We start from the raw sequence: 12,611 nt of genomic DNA, 5'->3' as shown, positions 1-12,611 counted from the left end.
GGTTCAGCAATGCAAACTCCGCTAAAACAATGCCAGAGCTAACAGCCAACCCATAGTGTAGCAGGCCAGACTTCAAGAGTGTGCTCACTTGGATGCAGGTGCTCCAGCTGGCTTCATGAAGTCATTACTAACACAGTAACACTTAGACCAACAGTCCCGTCCAGAACTACAACCAGCTCAGGCTTCCCAGGGCCAGTACAGAGCAAGATTTAACAAAGCTCTACAAACCGTAACCAATTCTGTGAAATTAATGTGTCTTGTAACATGCATACTTCCAAAATTCTTCCATTGTTCTGGATAACGAGAATTGTATTTCAGTGGCAGCTTTCTTTTAGCTATTCCAAGTAATACGAAGGCTTCCACTGGCTGATGTTTCTTCTAGGCCCAGCCTAATCTCATAGAAGGGACTACCTGTGACACAGTACATTTAATGAGATGTTCTGGATTCACTAAATGCAAACTCTTGCTATTACAGGCAATCATGTCACAATTTCCTTTTAAAAAAAACAGATGAAATTCCACCTCAAAGCTAGTTTTGCGTTCTGCCCTTTCTATTTTTGGTGGGGAAGCTGTTGCACAACCTCTCTACTCAGGTATTTGAAAATTGTATTTTATATTTTAAGTTTCTATTCATGATCAGTCTGTAGTTATTACTTCTTCTGTTAAGTGTCCATTAGTTTAAAACAGTTTTTCTTCTCCTAGTTGTCATTCTGGAGTACTTTTAAAAAGCAATTTTGTCCATTCTCTACATTCTGTTTTACTTTCAGTTTCTATTCTACAGACCAGTTTGGTTTGTTTTTTTTTTTGTTTTTTTTTTTTTTACACTATGTGCATAAAATTACCTCTTCTATTTGAGCAAACTGTTTAGAAGTTAAAATTTTGACTATGATTTCAATAAGCAGAAAGAGGCAATTTTCCTCTTCTTTTATAAATAAAGCTAGCAAGGGACCAACTGAAGTTACTGGCACTGACAAGAAAAATGTGGTTTCACATTTTTAAAGGTACTTAATCATGTACAACAAACCAAGATTTTTCAGAGTACTCCAGTAGTAGAGGTGCCCAACTCAAAAATCAACAGGACTTAGTCAGCTGTCTTCAGTAATACCTGTGAAGCAGCAGCGCAGTCACAGCCATAGCATCCTAAGTGTGCTACAGGCAAGGTTTGAAGGGAGAACTATTATCGTTTTGAGGCCAGCTGATATACTGAAACCCCCCAAAACAGACAGGAAATTTGGAACATTTCAGGTCTGAAACAGAAAGTGAACTTGAATCCAGAAATTGTTCATGTCTGGAAACAACTAATCTGTATTTTCATTGACCTTAATGGAAATCCTTCTATGAACATCTCAGTATCATCTACTTAATATACCATTTCATTTCACATGTTCTGCCTACAGATAACATCAATACTTTTTGTATGTAGAATCCAGTTTTATTTAAGTGCAGTAATAAAAATCAACATATTTAAAAAAATCATGTACCTATAAATATATCCATAAAAATAGATATGCCAGTGGCATACCCCTCTTGGTCAGCACTGAGTTATCATAAGGGCTATGTCACATCAATATAAACATATTTAACAATTATACCAACCAATAAAAATCTTCCTTCAGGAAAATTGCTAACTGGTAGAAACACAAAACAATACTAAAACATTGCTTTCAAATTTTGCTTCTTTCAAAGTTATCAGAACTTAAGTTTTGAACAGTTTTGACTTTAGAATGATCCTTTTCTTCTAACGCATTTTATGTTACACTAGCGCTTTCCAAATTATTCATAGGCTGATTTTTCTGATCTACTTCTTCAGTACGTGGAGCTGCCAGATTTTCCTTTTGTCAATCTCAATAGCTTAAGGTTTCAGATTTTTTGCCTTAAGTAGAAAATGTTATTCACTTTGTATGTTACACATACATCTGCTCACTTTGTGCAGAAAGTCACATTTCAAAGGTGATACAATGGCAAGCATCTGCACTCATTAGGAGAAGAATCAGTCCTTCTCCTTCACGGACAGACCCAAGCTCCCAAACAAAGCACACTGGGCTCTGCGGGACTGACAAAACATCTGCTTATGATGTTTAAACCAATGGTTTTGCTTTACTTACACTTTTCTCTTCCACATTCCAAAACACAACAGCCCCTTCCCTGTGAATTCAAGGGAAAACTGAGATGTAATGATACTCCTTTAAATGTATTTCAATGCAATACTCAAATTGTACAGTAGCAATTTTTGTCATCCTAAGTCAAGAAACTTAATACTATCTTCACAAAAACTATGTAATAGTTGGGTTTTAACCATACTTTAATGAAAAAAAGCATAAGATGATAAGTATTTAACCATTTAAATAATTCTGATTTTTTTAAAATAATTCTGATTAGACAGCTATTCCTTGAGCAAGCTGCACTACTACTACTTTCACACCATTACTATTAATAAAATAATGGTTTGGGGATGATTTATAACTTACCTGAAGAAAAAAATCATGCCAGGATCATCTTCCTTTGCACATTTCTCAGTACCAATCACCAAAACATTTGCAGCATCTAGTTTGAAATAAATGAAAAAAATAAAGAATTAGTCAAACTTCTAAGCATGATAGCTGTAAGCACTTAATTCCAGTTTAACAGATACATACTAACACATCAGTCAGCCCCCTATTTTATTTTTCTGATGGAAATGCTTGCCAGGAAACAATTACAATATCAAGCTACATTGTAGTGTCACACTCTAGACAGACTCAGCCACTATGTTAAACTTCACTGGAATCTTTAGTTAATGAAATGTAACAGTTTTGAAGAACACAAGACTTAAGGGAAAACTGATGCAGGGCATAGTAAATGAAGTAGACACTCAACATAAGGGAACTATGTAAGTTTGCCCACAGCTACAGAGAAATTAACATTCAAATCTGCTTGCCCAGAAGATCTCTCTCTTTTCTATACAGTAAGGGCCTAATGCGCACTCAAATTGTGCTGACTTTGTTTTGACAGTCAAACTTGAAAGAGCACACCCACAAGACAGGAAAGTTTACATCTGCATTCTCCTTTGGATCGGAAGCATGGTTTTGAAACAAATCTTCCAGCCACCCTCATTTACCATGCTTCTGATGCGCACTGCAGAACAGTGTCAGCGAACGCAAACTGGATGCTTTTTTGCATTAAACTGAACTGAGCGAGGACCTCCAAAAATGCACCTGTGGTACTCCAACCTCTAACAGCCATTTGTTATAAAGGACCAGACTTGAGCTAGAGTAAGTAGAATGCCCCAAAACTTACAAAGTGTGAATCCTGGCTTCTCAAAACAGAGTTTAGTTTTTTCCCTACAGGTCTGCTCCACTGTACCACTTGCTAATGTAGATAAAGTTTTAGAAGTCCTGATGTGCTTTTGACAAAAGATAAAAGCCCACAATACTTTCCAGCATGACTCATTTTGTTACACAACTAGCGCAAGCTGGACCAGCAAAACCCCTACCTCTGTTATAAAGCGAGACTCTACAAAGAGCCTAAGCCATAAAAAGTTCAATCCCTTTGCAGAAAGATCACAAGTCAAGTGACAAGGCATTAAACTCAGCCTGTGAACAAATTTTACTCTCTGCTTTACTGCTCAAGCCACAGAAGCCAGGTAGATTCAGGCAGCAGAGACATGACCAAGTATCAAATACAGTTTTGCTAATACCTGAATTGAGATCACACAGATGGTCTGCACAAACTCTTTAAAGACTTTTCTTTCACTTGCTGTTCCAGTTCAGAAACATGATTTGATGAATCACTAGAGCAAGGTTTTGTTGTGAAGGTTGAGTTCACCATGGAAGAAACATTTGTCTGCATTTTCTTTCACCTTTTCTAGTATCACCTTTATCTTTATTTATTCACTCCATCCAAAGCATACACAATTGAAGAGAATTTGGTCCACTGTAAGAGAATCTGCCTCTAAAATGTTTTTAAAGAGGTCAAAACCAAGAACAATGCATAGGAAGAACACTACAAAGCAACAAGACCACACAGTAATTGCCAATTTAGATTTCTATGCGCTAATACTTTTTGATTTTCCAAGATTCAATGTTTGAGTTGGTAATGAACCACTGCTATATGCACAAGCCAACCAACACAAAGCATCAGATCCACTAGCACAATCCAACACCCTTTCATTATTACTTCCTCCAAACTTTGGATAAACAGAATATCGATTGTGAATAGTCAAAAACACACCATGAAAAAAATGAAAGAACTAGCAAAAACCACACTTCCAGGGTAAAATACTAGCAACAGCAACATTTGCCTTACAATAATTCACAGTCATGATGGGGATTGTACAAAGTTTCTAACCTGAAGCTGTGAAACCAGTATTGTTTTTAATACAAAAACTACAAAGGAACGTGAAGCCTATCCTCTACAGCACGTTGTCCTTCCATGTTCATCTTTCTAAGCAAGATGATCACAAGTAAATCTTGTGTTTAGAAGACACTCACTGGAGTATTATTATTGCACTTGGATTATTAAGTGTTTGAGAGACAGCCAGATATTTGATAACCTCTACTGAAATGCTTATAAACACTATCTGTTATTCTCTTAGCTTCATAGAATCTGTTCATTCAAAGGAAAAAAAAAAAAAAGCATTCTACTGCTAACATATGATAATCACAGCTGTTCTAGGGCATAAGGTTCCTTCAGCTATAAAAAGCTCCATTTGTTTTTCTCTTACAGTACACTTCAGCTATTTCCAGGCCATGCTTCCCAAGTCTTCAGAGATACTCTGCATGAAAACCAGAACCAATTATTTTGCTGGAGCCTAGCTAAGTGAAGCATTTAACAGTTGCTAGGACATATTTCGCACAATAAAAAAAAAGTATCAACTGCATTCATTTAGTAGAACTAAGCATTTATGCATGTCTCTTTTTCATGTTTCTTAGTCAGCAAGATTCTCTCTTGCATGCCTTCTTCTCCAACCCTCAGTGATTTACATTAATAGACATGTGGGTATGGAAAGAAGATGCAACACTTGAAATTACAAAATTACTTTGACAGGTGAAGCAGTACAGTATCACATTACTGAAATATTAATTCAAATAAAGAAAACTTTCATCTTTTTTTTCAGTTAGCAAATTTCTTTGTATCAGAAAATTTCAAAATTTGTTTTTCCTGCATGCATCTAATTTTTCAATACTTTTAGTGTAACTGTAATTTGGGGGAAAATTATAATAGGATAACAGCAAGTACTGGTCACACTGCTATTCTGAAAGATTCAGTTGCCTCTTTTTTTAAAGCAAATGGAATTTTTCACCAAAGCAATAGTTTTATAGGCAGTATGATACAATCCAGAATATTAACAGAATAAGAATACAAAAGCTATAAAAATTATATACACCTCACCCATATTTAATTTCCCAAGGTATAACATTGCTTTTAATATGTTTCAAAAATCTACCTCTAGGCAAACTTGTTATTTCAACATATCCATGTGAAGTCAGGTCATGACACAGATTACCAAGATGATATTCATCTGCTGTTGCAAAGGCTGTGCACTGCATCAGATTCTGTGCCAAAGGAATAAAGATTTGAGTTAGGGAAAGGCTGAAGCAAGATGTTCATAAGACAACTGTTTGCCTCAAATTTATAATGAGAGTGACATGTTTCATTTATTCACTCTTTTCTGTGATATCATTGCCATGCTGCCCACCTGGTGTACAAATAGTCCTTAGATTACTTGCTCCCTGTGAAGTGGGAAAGCAAATCACACACTGAGATCAAAATCAGTGACGTAACTTGCACCATAAAAGCTTTGTGACAGTCACAAAGTGAACCCATCTTCCTGAGTGACAATTGAGCGTTGTAAAAGTAGAGCTACACTTGCTACTGCTCTCCCATGCTACATGTTATTTCATACTCTGCCTGACCACCAAAATCAAAAGGAACACACCCTCAATATCAGCTTTAAGGTCTATATTTTAAATAGAAATGGAGTTCAACTATCTCAGCCTTGGTATCAAGCAGAAGCTCCTACTGTAAACAGCTGCTTTTTCCAAGCACAAAGCTCACTGCTCAGGTAACCCCCAAGGTATGAGCCACTGCAGCTCAGAAAGTCACAGATCTACCAGGCCAGTTGCAGGTGCTGCAGATCTACAGTGTTCCCCTGAGCTGTACCTTGCACTAACAGCATGGTCTCAGCTGAAACCACAGCCAAACAGTACACAACAGCCAGGTTTTGTCTCCATATTCCAGAGCTGTAAATAACTAAAACAACATACTGAAACAAATGATGGGGAAAAATGATACTGACTTGCAAAGACTGATTCATACATGGCAAAGAAGTCAGAAAGTCCTCTGTGTAAAGATTTTCTTGATTAACCAAACAAGTCACAATAAACAATAAACTGATTTACCAATTCTACTGCTCATTTTAAGTGGATTTCTTTGTTCTGATACCATGTATGTCCCATGATAATGCTTTCCATTACAATGTAATATAAGGTATCTAGAAAGCAATGTGCCTCGTTGTGGATCAGTCACTTCCCAGCTTTTTGTAACTAATACAAATGGGGATGTAACTAACAACAAATGAACAAAAGAACTGTACTCATCTGCAAGCACTTATACCCACAATACACTTCAACTTAAAATCCAAACAATATTCTTGCAGCACTCATACTCATCAACCAGCAAGGCTTAAAAAGGTGTTATATGCCTTGGAGGGCCTGTTACCAGCCATTAGAACTACGGCCACACACTTAAACCTTCTTTTCTTTTTTAATGTTAACATTCTATTATCATTTCCAAGGCTTTCCTTACACATAATCTTAATTCAGTGATCATTAACAGAAAACAAAGTTTAAAAGTAATTACCAATATTCAAAGTTGGGGCTATTAAGCCTGGAGAAGGCTCCCAGGAGACTTTACTGGGTCCTTCCAGTACCTGAAGGGGGCCTACAGGAAAGCTGGAGAGACTTTCTACTAGGGCAGGTAGTTATAGGACGAGGAGGGGTGGTTTTAAACTGAAAGAGGGTAGATTTGGATTGGATATTAGGAATAAATTCTCTACTGTGAAGTTGGTGAGACACTGGCACAGGTTGCCCAGAGAAGCTGTGGATGCCCCCTCCCTGGAAGTGTTCAAGGCCAGGTTGGATGGGGCGTTGAGCAACCTGGGCTAGTGGGAGGTGTCCCTGGCCATGGCAGGGGGGTTGGAAGTGGATGATCTTTATGGTCCCTTCCAATCCAAACCATTCTATGATTCTTGACTGGGCTATGAGGCTGAGTTACCAGAGGAACGGAATTGCGTTTTCAGTTCCCTTGCTGCAGTGCCTTTGCGAAGTTGCATTATCACAACTTCATCTGCATAAATCCATGCTCAATCTCTAAACTGCCACAGCAAATTATCTATTCCAGATTCTTTCAGAAAGCTCTGGTTACTAGAAGTATATGTGTTCTGCCATGAAACTCTTCTCTCCAGAGTTATGGGAGCAAACGCTTACCTTCTAGCTAGTATATAATCTAAAAATCTCTGTCCTGCTCAGTGCTTTCCACAGTTTATTACTTGTGCTACTGCTCATTTCAAGGCAGATGCACTACAGAACAGACTTCCTGTCTTACTGCTACAATTTTAGTTTCAACATAAAGGCTTTAAACTTAGTTAGAACAAGAAGTTTCCTGGTAAGACTGTGTGCCTGAAATAGTATTTTGGATATGCGCTAGTGGGGTGGTTTTTTGTTTGTTTTTTAATAACATAGTGTTTCACTTAAATTTTTGTCAAAGCTCCCATGGTAGTTGCTGGACATATAGCCAAAAAGTCTATACTTTCTAATCTTAAAATAGACATGTTAACTGACCAAGCAACCTTAATCCCATGCTTTCTGCTATGTCACTTTCACCTGCAAACTTAAAAAAAAAACCACCCAGAATACAAGATCTGTACTGCAGCTACAAACAAACTCCACCTACTCATCACCTTCCTCCTTTCTGCCCACAACTGGGGTTTCATTGAGATTCTATTCAGAGCCCCACAACAGCCGTCCTTAGGAGGAGCCATCCAAAGTACCTCAACAACTCACCTTCCATATCATCATGCCCCCAACAACTGCACAGGCTCATGGAACTATAATTCTCATCAGCCAATCTCTTCCATTTTAAGCACCCAAAAATTTTCCAAAAGAAAGACTGTAGTATGAACTTAAAGCCTCACATCACCATAGAAATCAGTCTTTATCTTAAGAATAGTAAATACTGCACCTATATTTGATTTTCAAGCTTTTTCTAGCCTACATGGCTATAGCATGAAAAATTAGCTCAAGAGGCTTTTCACGCTGCCAAACCGTAAGAGATTAACTAAACTGAGTGATGGTACTACTTACTGATGGCCTGACTAAACCAGTTAACTGCTTTCAAGTAATTCCACCTATCCTGAAAAACTGGTCTCACCACCATTTATCATTGCTGGTGCTCAGCACTCTGCCTGTAAACAACACACGTAGACCAGTGCTGGAGAGGGGCGGGAAGGACCTCATTCATGGACTACCCTGCTAAAGAACGGTGTCAACTATCAGGCCCTCCCAGACAGAAAACCAGAATTCATCTGACAGCCTTAGGAGCGGGCTCAGAGCTGGTGTCTCAAGGGGCAGACTGGGCAGGAGAAGACACAGGAGCCTGTCCCTAGTGAACTGCTCTGGCAACAGGGCCCGAGTTACTGGACGGTTCTTGGTGACCTCCACACACACACACAAAGGCTAAATCAGCTTTTTTGCGACACAAGAATTGAGAGGTAACAAATGGCACGCTGACAAAAACCTCAAAGGATTTTCCATTTGCACTACTTCTATTAGTCATCTTGCAGAAATCAGGCACATCTTTAAGTTATTTCTCACTACTATGTATCTACAAGGAAATACACAAACAGGTAAAAAAAAAAGATTATTCCAAAATAGTCAAACTGCAGTCAAGGTGATGGCCTGTCCATACCCCTGTAGATGGGGCCATGTATCTGACAAAACCACATGGGGCTTATTCAAAAATAGCAAAAGGTTCTGCTAGGGCTAAGTTTATGTGATTTCTGGCACAGCACTTTGCCATGTGGAAGATTCCTCAGAAAGGATATTACTGTTTCAGTATATCAGGAAGGATTTTCTCCATTTCTTCACAACAGAAGAGAGGAAAAATAGGAATGCATAGTACTTGCATAGGTGCATATGAAAACATCAAACGAATAAACTGTTTGCATTCTATGCTACCATTTCAAAAGCCTCAAGAATCTAAAAAACTTGTCACGTCAATTCACCCAGCAACAAAAAGAAGCAACCCCTGAATATTATGTGATAGCATACATAACAAGCTTGAAACATTACATGGTATTTCAGGAGCAATATTCTTCACTTTCTTTTTTCAAAGAAATGGGAAAATTCAAGTGGGAACTAAGTTGTCTATAATGGAATCTTTATGATACATTAAATCATACTTCAGCTCATTGTACAAAAGTATGAAACAGAAGCTAGATGAGGCTAGCATTAAAACTTCAGTTTCTGTGCTCACATTCAGCAGATCATAATAGACATATTATGATAACAGACATATTTTGCAATGTGGAAGGTATTTCTGAAAGCACAATACTTGTTTCAGTCTTATCTATGATACTATTTTATTAACAATATCCTGGGACTGAGTTGTTGTAGCCTGAAAATAACAATAACACTTCTGACACCAAGATTTTCTTTGGAGATCTTATGCTGAAGTATGCTTAAGGTCTGCCCTGGCTACTGTTGAGGCTTGCAAAGAGCTATCTTAAAGAGAAACAGCCACAAGCATGCACTGTTCCACTTCATTGTATCTCATTTTATCCAAACCAGTTTGCTGCTGCTGTTACTCTGTAGATCTAGCAGTCTGGAAACCAAGGTGCTATTTGTACACATGCAATAATCTCCAAGTAACACAGGCTAAGCCTGCACCTCAGTTTCCCATCTGAAACTCAGTCTGAAAATAAACTTTATACTGTTTACTTTCATCTTTATTTCTGTTTGAGTGAAGCCTTAAATCTGTGTAGATTTGGACAAGGAAGGATACCTAGGGGAAGTTAAATTATTCTGAAAGCTAGAATTTGTTTCTCAATATTAAATGTGATTTGAGAGCTCCAATTAAAATTATTTTTAATTGATTTTGTCTCTCTGCTTTAATAACCACTGATCTTCCTTTCACTTTTGTTTATACATTGCTAGTAAATCTCCATTTTATCTTCAAAATACCAGACACACTAGTAAAGCTTGTTTCTATTTGCAGATTTCCAAAACCAGGGTAAATAACAAAATCCTCCTCATCACACAAATATGGTAATTTCATTAAAAGGCTAATATAAGCTGAAATTAAACCTAAATTAAATTGATGAACGTCCCTTAATACTGACTATGAATTTTATACTTTACCTCCATATCTGACAGTAGTGGCTGGTTAGTTCTGGATGGCTGCTTGGTCCTTGGTGCCTTTGGTGGCCTCTTAACCGGCTGGTTACTGTGTTTTGGAATAATTTTACCAGCTGATACAACAGAGTAAAATCTTGGTGATATATTCCAAAGCTTTTTAATACGCTCTGTATTGAGTCTGTAGTTTTCCATCATCGCCACACCAAAACGTTTCCAGGATGGAAAAAAACCCTCTCCACTCTGACAGCAAACATTTTTTCCCAAAGACAATACATTTCCATGGAGTAACTGCCAATTCTTGACTTTCACACACTGACTTGTCGAAAAAGGCGAAGCAGTTTTGAGAGCATACAAATTCCAAGACTTGGCTGTTTTGTGAGCTGTTCTGTCAACTTCATTATCCAGCTTTAATAGCAGGCGTCCAGTTTTATTAAAACTTTGGCATGTTGTTAAAGTGCGGAAATATCTAGTCTGAAGGTGCAGAAGTTTCAGTCTCATTGCTTCCCTCAGAACTGTATTCAAAACAAATAAACAGAATTATCCATCAACCCTTTGGAAAGAAATAATATTATTTTCCCCTTATCTAAAAGGTGACCCATACTCCTTTTGCATCTGTTTGTACTTCTAAAGACTGGTAGGATTAAACAGTTTTTTGTTCAATGCTATGGAAATATTCCAAGATCAAAACACAATACTGAGTTGTGTGCTTGTATTTTTTCCCTCTGTTGCTCACCCTGTGTAGCAGTCTGCACTCTTGGTAACCCCACTGACGAAATTACTCATGAGCAAGCACACACCTTAAAGAAGACATCAGACTCTGTGAATCATTATTTTATACATAATGAAAGCAACAATTAGATTACTACATGCTTGTGCAGGAACGTCACCTATGGAATACACACAATGACCAGCATCAGCTGAAACTGCTGTATTGCAAACAGCCAAGCAGAAAGCAGAGACCCAGCTCTGTTCATCTGTCACGAACAGAGCAAGAGCCAAGTCAATCAGCTTACAGTCTTGATCCTGCGAGTATGTTCTGGTGCAACAGGAACTGCAAGGCCTGTTTGCCGATCCACCTGTGCTGACGGAAACGTGACAGTGATCTCATTCTGTTATTCCCAAATAAGAGCAGACTCATTATATTTATGCAATGTTGTATGAGCTGATCAAATAAATTCTGAAAGTATTCACAGACAGAATACCTCAATGGGCATGGTTCACTTGCTGAAAAATTGCAGTGTCAAGTCCCTGCCCCCATTTCCCTCATGACACAGAATTGTGGCAAATTATTAACTACAAAAAAGTCATTAAGTTGTATAGTTTGAAAAACTGACAATTTCAGAATATTTTTCAAAAACTGTGTGAAAAAATATCTTCAATATCACCAATACATTTAACATAATAGTTCAAGTAAGCATTTTGCTGTGAGAACAAATCATTGTGTGTCAACTAGAACAAGCCCTCCATCCTGACAAAGATACTTAGATGTTAGCACAACACACACACTAATTTAAAGAAACAAAATAAAACTGAACCTTACCCTGACATAACTTAATGGAAGGGGAGTTACACTAATTCTGGTGAAAGAGGCAGGTAATTCTACAAAAACATAAAAAAGATACAAAACATATTTACAACAGAAAAAGTAATTGATATTAGACATAATTTTATATACTTTTCACTTGTAGCTTTTTGCCCAATTGATAAGCCTATTATTTGCATACTTATTAGAATAAACTAATTATTCCTTTAATTTTAAAGTTGTCCGGTATTTAAAAAGCGACCCAGAAGACTCTGACCAGGTCAAGGCACATTCATCTTTTCAAAGGCCTGTTACCTCTGCATAATCAAGAGAGCTGAAAAACTCGGCAACTACAACCCAAGGTCAAGAGCCAGGACAAGGGGAGAATCTCCAGTAGCATGGGGTAACTAGAGGAAAGAAACTCACAAATGCCAGATAAATCTGTACTTTCCTAGGCAACAAAACCTAGTGTCGAATCACGGTGACCCCGGGGGCGGTTTTTCAACTTTCAACAGGCTTACAGCAAGTTACAAGGAAGCAGCAATTATACAGACTAAATTTAGTCGAGAAGCCTTGATATCAGATCTGTGGCAACAGAGGCACCTAGCCAGGCAGTGTGGAATTGAGAAATCCAAGAAAAAAGAGGGATAAAGGAGCTACCCCACAACCAGAGATTCTCGGCAGCAGAAACAAAC

General features: G+C 37.8%; 1 protein-coding gene across 1 annotated transcript in view; it reads right to left on the bottom strand.

Annotated features, from left to right (window-relative positions):
- RMND1 (required for meiotic nuclear division 1 homolog (S. cerevisiae)) overlaps nt 1-10,892 on the bottom strand; it is a 16,275-nt gene extending 5,383 nt beyond the window's left edge. Inside the window, exons 1-4 of the mRNA XM_010186288.1 lie at nt 10,398-10,892; nt 5,426-5,534; nt 2,469-2,544; nt 2,106-2,145 (exon numbers count right to left, since the gene is read on the bottom strand). Of these exons, the coding sequence (XP_010184590.1) occupies nt 2,106-2,145; nt 2,469-2,544; nt 5,426-5,534; nt 10,398-10,892 (720 nt within the window). The remainder of the gene's footprint in view (nt 1-2,105; nt 2,146-2,468; nt 2,545-5,425; nt 5,535-10,397) is intronic.
- Nucleotides 10,893-12,611: the final 1,719 nt, after the last annotated feature.

The sequence above is a fragment of the Mesitornis unicolor genome, unplaced genomic scaffold (genome assembly GCF_000695765.1).
Source record: "Mesitornis unicolor isolate BGI_N332 unplaced genomic scaffold, ASM69576v1 scaffold5126, whole genome shotgun sequence".
NCBI lineage: Eukaryota > Metazoa > Chordata > Aves > Mesitornithiformes > Mesitornithidae > Mesitornis > Mesitornis unicolor.
Note: the sequence above shows the minus strand (reverse complement) of the source record. Positions and strands in the feature narration are given on the sequence as shown.